Below are 10,923 nucleotides of genomic sequence, written 5' to 3' on the forward strand. Positions count from 1 at the left end.
AGGAATTACAAACCCACGACTCAACAATACCACATTTATAAGTATCTATGTGCTCACCTTGTATAGTGTTGGGTGTTTCTTTACAGCTTTGAGTTACTATCTAGTGCAAGTTCATTTCAGACCAATTGGTCCTCCACCACCTCATCGAAGGCAAGTCCACTGTTAATGGAGTCCTTCTGCTGCGTTTTACTGGCATTGTCTTGACTTCTTCATTCATGTCAGGTAATTTGGCCAAATGGAAAAATTCTGTGGAACACTCTTATTCTCTTTCACAACTTAAACATATTATACCATTATCTTTTGATCTGCATGGTCTCCAATGAAAACGTAGCTAGAAATGAGTAAGGAAACATACGGAGCTCTCCTTGCATGTGATGAGTCTCTTCTCTTTACTACTTTTAAACTTTTCACTGTACTGCCCTCCTCGGACCTAGTGTCCCTGAGCCCATCCTACCCATCATCCGCCCAGAGCCTGTGCTGGAAGCCGGATGGACTACAATTCCCAGAGGGCTCTGCGCACATTGCGAGCACTACGTGTCTCAGGGCATTCGCGGGGCAGGGGTGGGGCTGAGGGGTGGGGGCCCCCTGAGGGTTGGGGCGCCAAGTCCTCCACTTACAAGCGCCCTCCTCCAAGAGCCCCGGAGTCCTCTCTCTGCTCACTTCCCGGTCCACTGGTCCCTCAAGGTAAATGGCGCCTGCAGCCTAGCGGGGCCTGTCTCCCCTAGGACGCTTCGAGGTGATGTTTCCTCAGGCAGAGAGCGCGGGGAGGCTCCCCAAACTCAGCGGCCTGCGAATCCCGGGACCGGGCGCTCCCGGAGCCGCGGGCGCTGTCCCAGCCTGGCTGACTCGGCGCATCCAGCGGCGAAGGGGCTCCCTGCGCCCGCGCTCCTCCGCTCTGAGTGGGCGTGGAGGCGCGGAGGGGAGTCCCGGGGCCTCTCCAGGGTGCGGGGAGGGCAGGGCGAGGGTCTGGGGCGCTGCGGCCAGGCCCTGCGGGGCTCACCCGGACTGAAGTCCGCCGTCCCGGAGTGCGGAGGAGGCCGACACGGGTTGGGGTCCTCGGCAGCACTTAGACTCGCATTCTGTAAGTGATGGGGGCTGGCCGATGAGGCCCCTCAGGAAGACATCTTCCTGGTCTGGGGCCCACCCAAGCCGCGAGTGGGGAGAGGAGAGGGCTATCTCTTTCTGGCCACCTCTGATGACCCCTGCCCCACCATCCATTTAATTAGGTTCAGTTGAAAGGTGTCCATCAACTGAGGAATGGATAAAAAAGTTGAGGTATTTTTATATAATAGAGTGTACTACTCAGCTATAAAAGATGATCACATTGAGATATTTATAAATAAGTAGGCTCAGCTTGAGACCACACTCATAAGCGAAATAAATCAAAGTCACATGTATAAATACCGAAGTTTCCCTAGTGTAAGAAATGGTAAGAATACAAAAAAGTATGTGGTAATCGTGATCCCCCATTATATTGCTTTGAAGCCTTATAATGTTTTCATTCATTAATTGGAATGGTTTTATTCTGGGTTGTTTGATTTTATTGTCTGTGATGGTATGAACAGCTATTTTGAAGAAAACAAGACATTATAATAGCTAGTGCTGATTTAATATCAGCTTGTTTTGAAGTCCCATTAAGCTTTTGTTCTGTCTCCATAGGTTTTATCATGTTCTAACTTACTGGATTTTATTATATGTGATAGTATATACAAAATTTTTTACAGACAAGGAGATAATATAAAAACCATTGTTTGTTTTCTGTTAGTTCTAAATACCTTGTAATACTTTCACCTTAGACTGTCTTGTTATGTTTGATGCTATAGTATATGAAGGTATACGCAAAGATTTCAAGGAAACAGACACTATGGTAACTACTGTTATGTCGGGTTATCTTGTGGTGAAACACTATGTTGCTTAAATTGTTCTGACCTGTGTTGTTATGACCCTCTTTTATCTTAGTTTTATTTTAAATAAAAAAAAGAAAGGCACAGGAATTTGACAGTGAACCCGCAAGGAGTTTGACAGTGAGTGCACCAGCTGGACACACAATTATAGGTCTACTGTACCTGGTCACAGTTCTGTTTTACTGTATGTGCTGCCGAAGCCAGCACACTTGTCACATTTCTGCCCACCCAAGACTCCATCAGACTTTTCTTTCTTGTCAATTTCAAAGTCATGTGGGGGCCATCAGAATATCCCTGTAAACTAGTCAAGTGCACATACCAGCTACTAGAGTCCTAGAATTCTTTCTCCTTCTTGATTCAGAAATAACAGCAACCTGGGTGTTCGAAAGTGTGTCTGCTTTCAGCTCTATCCTGAAGGTCCTAGGTTTTTCTGCAGGGTGGGAAGAGCTTTATATATGTTATTAGGAGGATTTAAAAACTGTTACCCATGGTACTGGCTTCTCTATAAGCAGAGAAACATAGACTGTGTCTTCACAGTCTTCAGAACAAATTGTTTTCAGAGGGAGTGAATGGAATGGCCCTGAAATCCAGATCACCTTGGTAGTGATGGAAGTGAGTTTTCTTTGTGTTCTGTTTCCCGATTTCACACTATAAACTTGCCCAGTTTGAATCTCCCGTTCTGTGTGTGATGTGATGTCTATACTGGAGGGGAACAGAGTGGCTAGATTTGGCGATGTCCATGAATGCATGTGGCTTGGTGGGGGCGGGGGAGCTGATGAATGAACCATAACAGCATGTTTCTTTACCTAATAATGTTTAGAAAAGTGAGTCCACAGCCGGTCTGCCATGCAGGGAAGGCGTGGTGGAAGGGTTGGCAGAGAAAAGCTGCTTGAATAATGGCAGGGTAAAACCAAGGGATAGGAGAGGAGCCATGGAGGGACACATGGAGTGTGCTAGGTCACAATCCAGTTTTTCCACACTTCCCACCAGGCTTCACCACATTTTACAATGGATTCTTCTGTGCCCTACTCCACTGATAGCACCCCATGATCCAGGCCTCTTCCAAAAACCCAGGCTGTGAATACTTGAGATTGTTGGGAACATTGTAGATCTGAAATATAAAAATGGTTGTGGAGGCGGCAGTGCAATGCAGTGCTGCAGAGCTGAGGGAGAGCGAGCCAGGGGCCCGTGCAGAGCTCTGTCTCCTCCAGGAGGGAGAAACAGGTCTAGTACCACAGCTGATGGTCCCTGCTCTGTGAGTCATCAGAGAGTGCTCTGGGGATGATGGTGAGTCCAGTACTTGGAATTGAGAGGCCAAGCTTGCGGTGTCTCTATCCCCTGATGCCAGGTGAAAGGGGAGTTGCCTTGCCAGGGTGTTGTCACCTGTGTGATAGGTGAAGAGCAACAACCAGGCCAGATAAGGGCCTAGTCAGATGTCAGTGCTGACACCTCTACCCCCAGTCTTTGGAGCAAGTGAACCAGTGGAGAGGCTGCAACAGACATCAAAGAGGCACCACAGCATTCAGGTTCTCCTCCTGTTTTAGGAATAGTGGGTCATTTTTCTAGAAATGTTTCTTGTCCCCTATTTAGGCTTCTGATCTGTGAGATCTGTGAGCCCCAGGTTGGTCTGTCCCAGGGGAATCCAGCACTGTGCATTGTCACCACAAGGAGATGTGGTATTTCTGTAACAGTGCAGTGTGCTTGACACATAACGTGTTCAGCACATGTTAATTCTAGTGAATCCAGATCTGTTCCTCTGTGTGAGTTTTTCCCTCAAGCAGAAAGAGTAGGACTGCAGGAATAGGTAGGGTAGAGGGCAAGGGTACCTATGTGGGATTTGAGCAGAATTCCAACTCAGAGGGCATCAGGAAGATGTGAGCATGGTGAAGAGCAGAGACCTGCTCTCTGGAAAGGAGGTTTCCTTACACTGTGGGCCTTTGTGCTCTGTACTACTGAGCAGCTTCTCTTCTATGAACCAGAGTGGTAGTACCAGACCAAACTATCCCTCCGTTAGGAGGTGGGTAGCGTCTATGTGACTTGCCCAGTGCTGCCCTAGCATGCAGAGCAGGCTGTGCTCCCAGCTGCCCTGAAAGAGCAAGGGTGAAAGGGGAGGAGGACGGAAAGTTGGGCTCCTGAGCCTGTACTGTGCTTTTCACTGTGACTCAGCAACAGTGTTTTTCCCACTTGGATTTTTCTCCATAAAGAAAGGAAGTTAGTGGACTGTCCTGGGGCTGTGCTCTGGCTGAGGCGCTGTGGGTAGTGGATTTGTCATTGGGAGTAGCACAGGAGGTCCAATGCCAAAACACATGGATCCACAAATATTTGAGAAATGTTGGTGTTGCAGTCTGTGGGGCTGGACTGGGCAGTGACAGGTGCTGGCCATGAGGCTGAGCTCAGACATTTCCCCTCAAATCTTCACCATTAGATGAGGTTGTGGGCTCATGAGTGCTATGCACTATGTCATTACCAATAGTGACCACCTGGTCAAGGTGTAGGGGAAGAGAAAAGCCTGTTATGTCCCTAGTCAATCACACTGCTGAGTGAGATGCACAAAATTTAAATAGGGATGGTGGGCTGAAGAACCGCTGCCTAGGAGAGTGAGGGGCACTCTGGTTCTTGTCCACTGGTGCAGTGCATACTTCACGTGCTGCTTGGATGTGGGGAGAAACCAAAATCCTGTCTGAGGAGTCAGGAACTGCAGCTGTGGCCAGACGCAGGGCCCCTGAGCAGGTCCTCATACTCCTGTGACTATGAATGAGTGTTGTCCCAGGCCTGGAAACCACTGCCGAATGTCCTGTCAGGCTCTGAAGGTCTCTTTGCCCTTCTCCAGCTAGGTTAGGAGGTGGCACACAAACTCATTTGGCCCTCATGGGTTTTGCATTGTTCTTTCTTAAATTATTTTCAAGTTGAGTGGGCTTCTCAGAGGAATCTGCAGATTAGGGTTTGAAACAAGAGGCCCTCGACTGAAGGTCCAATGAAATGTGAGCTGAAGTAAGCAGTCTAGAATCCCAGCACTCAGAGGCTTAAGGTAAGAGCATCCTTTGCAATTTTGAGACCACTCTGGGCTACAAAGTGAGTTCAATGCCAGCCTGAACTACACAGCAAGACCCTGACTCAAAAAGCCAAAAAAAAAAAAAAAAAAAAAAAAAAAAAAAAAAGAAGAAGAAAAAAAAATCTTACATCTTTTCCAGCAGGGATTTGCTTAAATCGAACGAGAAAACAAACGAACTACTGCAGCTGTGCTGCATGAGCTCTCTCATCTTCTGACAGGACGAAGACTAGTCTCCTCATCGGGGGAGGCCTGGCGTGAGCACTGCTTAGAGCTGAGATTCTTCATGGGTAGTGTGGGGCCTGGTCTTGGTTTCTGTCTCCTCGAGTGGTCAGGTTGAGTGTGCTTGTGTCCTTCACCTGCAGAATAGGCACACGGTGACCTGTTTGTCTCTGGCCTGGTCAGAGAAGACAGAAAACAACTGAACCTGCTGGAGGTGGTTTTGAGAATCCTTGGACCCCACTTAATCCCTGTTGGGCAGCAAAATTCTCCATGGAGCCTGGATGACAGTCCTACTGCAGTCTGACAAACACTGGCACATCGCCAAAGTCCTGCCGGTTTGGTCTGTCAGCTCCCTGACCTCCACTTGCTGTTCACTGTGCTTCTTGGAGCAGTGATCCACCACGCTCCAGGGCTGAAACCTGCATAAGCAGTGTGTCTGGTTCCATGAAACTTTCTTCCCAAGATTCTCCCCTGCCCTGTGTATCACCAGGAAGAGGCAGAGGGGCAGGGCTGTGGAACCCTTTTGCCCTGGCCCTTCCCTGCATTCCCTGGTTGCACAGTGTACACACAGATTGCCCCACACCAGAGGACAAAGGGCAGCCTTAGCTGCTTTATAAGAGGACAGCCGACTTGTGCCTATATGCAGGGAGAGTGAGAGTATGCTCTCTTTCTCCAGCTGCACAGAGTGGTGAAAGCTCCTTTTGTTCAGAGCAACCCAGTTGTTGCTGGGAAGCCATGGCTCTGCTGACCGGGGATGTACTGTTTTCTGTGGCCGTGGCTGTGGTCATCTTCCTGCTCGTGTTTGACTTGATGCACCGGCGTCAACGCTGGGCTGCTCGATACCCACCAGGTCCTGTTCCAGTGCCTGGATTTGGTAACCTGCTGCAGTTGGATTTCGAGGATATGACACACTGCTTCTACAAGGTAGCGGAGCTGGTGGTGGGGAGCAGCAAAGGTCAGGTGACCCCCCCACCCACCGTAGTACTAGTAGTGCTTGAAGCTACATGCTGGACAAGGACATGTTTTTATCCCAGGAGGGAAGTACAGGCTCTCTCTTGGTGAGGAGTCAGCAGGGCAGAGAACACTGACTTTCAATAGGCAGGGCAATGGGAGCACAAAGGATAGAAAATTGGGCAGGATGGGGTAGCAGGACTGACATCCAATTTGATGGAACAGAACTTTGATAGGACCTAAGACCATTCTGGTGACTGCAGAGGCTTGGGGCTGAGGGAGTGGGGCTAGAGAGTCTTAAGCAGCACTGAAATCTAGAAACTGATGTTGAAAGAAGTTCTATCTCTAGCATCAAATCCTTTGTCTGGGATGGGGTCCAGGTCCTCTCTACTTCCATCTATGAACCCGAGTTTCCACCTGAGGAATGAGAGAGGATAAGACCCTGCGACCACATTTCACTGACAGTTCCTGTACTGCGCTCAGGCCCTAGCTGGGCTGACAGGTTCAGGTGTAAGGTGGTTGTTCTGAACTTCAGAAATGTGGCAGGAGCCTGCAGATGCTAGGTGTTAGGCAGGGGTTGGCCTAGAGTGCAGGTGTAGCAAGAATGAGGCCATGAGCGCCTTCATCACTCTCATAAAGAAAAAGGAGAAGAAAACAGCGAACAGAAAAGAGAGGGCAGTAGACCTGGTGTTTGCAGCGCTTGACCTGGGTCTCCATGTCTTGGCAGTGAGGTTAGGACACACATTAAGGCAGGAGTCCCAGCTTCACAGATGCCCTGTCCTTCCACCTCCAGCTGCGACATCGGTTTGGGGACGTATTCAGCCTGCAGTTTGCCTGGACTCCGGTGGTTGTGGTCAATGGGCTGGCGGCTGTGCGGGAGGCTCTGGTGAACCGAAGCGAAGACACCTCAGATAGGCCCACAGTGCCCAGCTTTGCACTACTGGGCTTTGGACCAAAAGCCCAAGGTAAAGGTCAATAGATTATAGATAGCATCAGCACTGGGGCAGTGACCCACAGTGGACAGGGTTTACTGTGTATGGCAGTATGTTCAAGGAACAATGGAAATCCCTGTCCTCTGGGTATTAAGTCAGAAAAGGAGCTGTTGCACAGTGGTAGAAACAAAGTTTGTGTCGGATCATCAGCCAGGAGTTAGGGGAGGATGCAAGGGCACAGGTTAGTAATTTCTGGTCTTGACTCGAGCTCCCCATACCAGGTATTCTTGCAGCCCGCTATGGACCCATCTGGCGTGAGCAGCGGCGATTCTGTGTGTCCACTCTGCGCAACTTCGGCCTGGGGAAGAAGTCCCTGGAGCAGTGGGTGACTGAGGAGGCCGCCTGCCTGTGTGCTGCTTTTGCCAACCATGATGGTGGGTGACGGGTTCAGGGACACAATGAAGTGACTGTGTACAGAAGGGATAAAGAGAAAAAGGCAACAGCAACACATGCATTTCTATTCCCAGGACAGCCCTTTTGCCCCAACATCCTGCTGAAAAAAGCAACATGCAATGTGATCGCCTCTCTCATCTATGCGTGCCGTTTTGAATATGATGATCCAATGGTCATCAGGCTCGCAGAGTTGCTGGATGATGGCTTGAAGGAGGACATGAACTTGAAGCTTCAGGTGCGGGGTTGAGGGGAGTCTGTGCAGGGACAGCATCCTGCAGAAGGGCTCTGAGAGGATATTCTGCCTGCAGGAGGGATGGGAAGAAAGCATCAGGGAGGATCACTGCAGGAAAAAAGGGCTGGTGGTGGCCAAGCAGACAGCAGTAATGCGAGAAGTGGCTGAGGTTCAGGGCTGCAGAGAAGATTAGAGCCTGTGTCCACGCTGGAAACAACACAAGCTCATGAGGATTCCATGGTAGGAGGTTCCTGTGGCAGCTTAGCAGCAGGAGAGAGCTTTGCTGCTGGCACAGTAGAGAGATCGGGGCAAAGGTGTGGAGCATCAGGCCTTGGGTCACCGTGAAGGAGGCTGAGTGTGAGATGGCACCTGTGAGTCTGGAGCACAGGAATCACCCAGGCTGCCTCGGTGCTGTCACAGATAGTGAACTCAATACCACTGCTCCTGCGCATCCCATGGGTGGCTGCCAAAGTACTGCCTGCGCAGAAGTCTATCTTCGCCTTGAATAATGAGCTGTTGGCTGAGCACAACACAGGCTGGGCCCCAGACCAGCCTCCCCGAGATCTGACTGATGCTTTCCTGACCGAGATGCATAAGGTGAGAGTGGGCTGTGAGTAGGGATCAGGGTCTGTGAGCCAAGTGTTCTGGGAGGTGTGAGGCCACGTGGGGCCTCAGCATCTCCTAGAGACCCAGCTTCCGTGCCCAGAGGTTCATGGGGACATTTGAGCCATTCCTCCCACTTTCCACTGAGGCCACCCTCTCTGCCTGTCTCAGGCCCAAGGTAACTCCGAGAGCAGCTTCAATGATCAGAACCTTCGTCTAGTTGTATATGACCTGTTGACTGCAGGGTTGATGACCTCCTCTATCACATTGTCCTGGGCTCTACTCCTCATGATCCTGCACCCGGATGTGCAGCGTGAGCTGGGCTGGGAATGGATGGGAACTCAAGGGAGGAGAAGTGAGGCCAGCTGATCTGGCAAACTCATGGTTCCCAGCTGAGGCTTGGCCAAGGCACATGAAATGTGATGTTCAGCCCAGCTGGACACAGCACTTAATGCAGGCATAGAGAGGGTCAGAATCCAGTCTCTAGGGACTAACCTGCATCAGGACGCTTGTCTGTCCAGGTCGTGTCCAAGAGGAGATTGATGAAGTGATAGGGCAGGAGCGACGCCCAGAGATGGCAGACCAGGCCCGCATGCCCTTCACCAACGCCGTGATTCATGAGGTGCAGCGCTTTGCAGACATCGCCCCAAGGACTTTTCCCCACATGACATCTCGTGACACTGAGGTGCAGGGCTTCCTCATCCCCAAGGTAGGCCTGGGGCCCTTCTTCCCTAGCATGGCCACTCCCAGCTGTGGCCAGGAAGTGTTCTGTTACCTGGCCCGGATACCATTGGTGCTGCCAGGCTCAGCCTGTGTGTATGGTGCTGCACCCAGTGCTGCCCTGTGCCTGCTGATCTCCCAGTGTAGTTGGAGGATGAATTAACCGAAGTGTTGAATTGTTGGAGGATCCTGTGCACATGGGGAAGAGTAGGTCTGGGGGCACCCTCAGGACAGGCATCCCTGTCCTGTGGCCTTGCCATGTGCTCATGTACCCAACTAGCCTAGTACACCTCATAGAGTGTGCTTGTGGATATTAAGTGTCAAGAGTTCCTGTGTCCTGCATCTCAGGCCACATTGATGCCATGTGTCTTCTGCCAGGGAACGACGCTCTTCATCAACTTGTCATCAGTGCTGAAGGATGAGACTCTCTGGGAGAAGCCCTTGCACTTCTACCCTGGACACTTCCTTGACAATGAGGGCCGCTTTGTGAAACGTGAGGCCTTCATGCCATTCTCCGCAGGTGATTGTAGTGAGCCATCTTTGCTCTCTCCTTCCAGGGTGCCACAGTGGGAAGGGGCTTAGGATTCAGTCTCATTGATCACTGTCCCACCCACAGGTCCCCGCACATGCCTCGGGGAGCCCCTGGCCCGCATGGAGCTCTTCCTATTCTTCACCTGCCTGCTGCAGCGCTTCAGCTTCTCGGTGCCTGAAGGGCAGCCCCGGCCCAGTGAGCGTGGTGTGATGTCCTTCCTAGTGTCTCCATCCCCCTACCAGCTGTGTGCTGTGGCCCACTAGAAGAGGCATCATGCCCCCTACTGCCCCTTGATTGGATACTCAGTGTACAATAAACCAGTCTTTCAACTATCCCTTGGTGTCTGCATCCAACCCTCTTCCCTCTAACTTCATGTGTGATGCTTTCATCCACATGTGTAAAGCCAGCCCTGATTCCCTGCTTTATCCATCCTGTCCTGATCAGTGCTGTCAGCAAGCTAAATGCATGTACTGATGCTCAGCATTTGAGAACTTACACGACATCACTCATGGAAACCCCAAACAGGCTGCTTTGTTGGTGGCAAACCATAGGCAGCCGTGTGAGTTCCATGAGTGTCAGGTAAAGCTGAACGGGAAGTGGTTTCTATCAGGAATAAACACAACCCCTTGCAGGGTGCTAGATGGTGTTGGACATCCCCAAGATCATCTTCAGGTTCAGTGAGGAGCTAGAAAATACAATAGAAAGAGAAATGTTGTTGTGCCATTGTTATGGTTTATTACAGTGATGCAATGCACATGCAAATCAGCAGCACTGAAAGGCACAGCATTGGGGTCCAGGAAGACAGACAGAAGGGTCAGCTGCACTGTCTGAGGAGTTGCCCAGATGCTCAGTTCTCCTAACCACAGGGGTGACTGATACAATAGGCACTGCTTACTAGGGCAGACGCAGTCCAACCTCAGTGTCCAGGGGGTTTCTTTTTTTTTAATTTAAAGAAAGACTAAACAAAACAGAAAACAGGTAGAAATAATACTTTCAAAGAAAAAGTAAACAATAATAAATCATTAGTTGATGTTTACAAATTGTCCTCTTACGAATAATTGTTCAAGATGCAAAAGTGGAACATGTAAGTGGGAATTCAAACAGTGAGATTGCAAATAGTTCTGTTCATCTATCCAACAAAAACTTAGTAATATGGTTATCAATCCTATACACTTAAACATACATATACTTATCCATATCTTTATGTTGAGATTAAACAAACCAAAGCAGACTAAAATCACTGTGGAAATAGAATAATACTGTTGCTTGATTTCACATCATGACACTCTGGGATCAGCACTGGGTACTATACTGTTTTTTTTTTG

The 10,923-nt window shown here is 49.9% G+C and overlaps 1 protein-coding gene across 1 annotated transcript; it reads left to right on the forward strand.

The window, feature by feature from the left end:
• Window positions 1–473: 473 nt before the first annotated feature.
• Window positions 474–9,930, forward strand: LOC100722818 (cytochrome P450 2D16-like). Its single transcript, XM_013153130.3, has 10 exons — window positions 474–684; window positions 5,852–6,099; window positions 6,920–7,091; window positions 7,340–7,492; window positions 7,586–7,746; window positions 8,164–8,340; window positions 8,518–8,659; window positions 8,868–9,055; window positions 9,445–9,586; window positions 9,683–9,930. Exons 1-10 carry the CDS (start codon window positions 489–491, stop codon window positions 9,859–9,861), a joined length of 1,758 nt encoding a protein of 585 aa, XP_013008584.2. The 5' UTR covers window positions 474–488; the 3' UTR covers window positions 9,862–9,930.
• The last annotated feature ends 993 nt before the right edge of the window (window positions 9,931–10,923 follow it).

Source organism: Cavia porcellus, unplaced genomic scaffold, assembly GCF_034190915.1.
Source record: "Cavia porcellus strain 051 isolate PalLab524CR breed Dunkin Hartley unplaced genomic scaffold, mCavPor4.1 scaffold_40, whole genome shotgun sequence".
NCBI classification, from domain to species: Eukaryota; Metazoa; Chordata; class Mammalia; order Rodentia; family Caviidae; genus Cavia; species Cavia porcellus.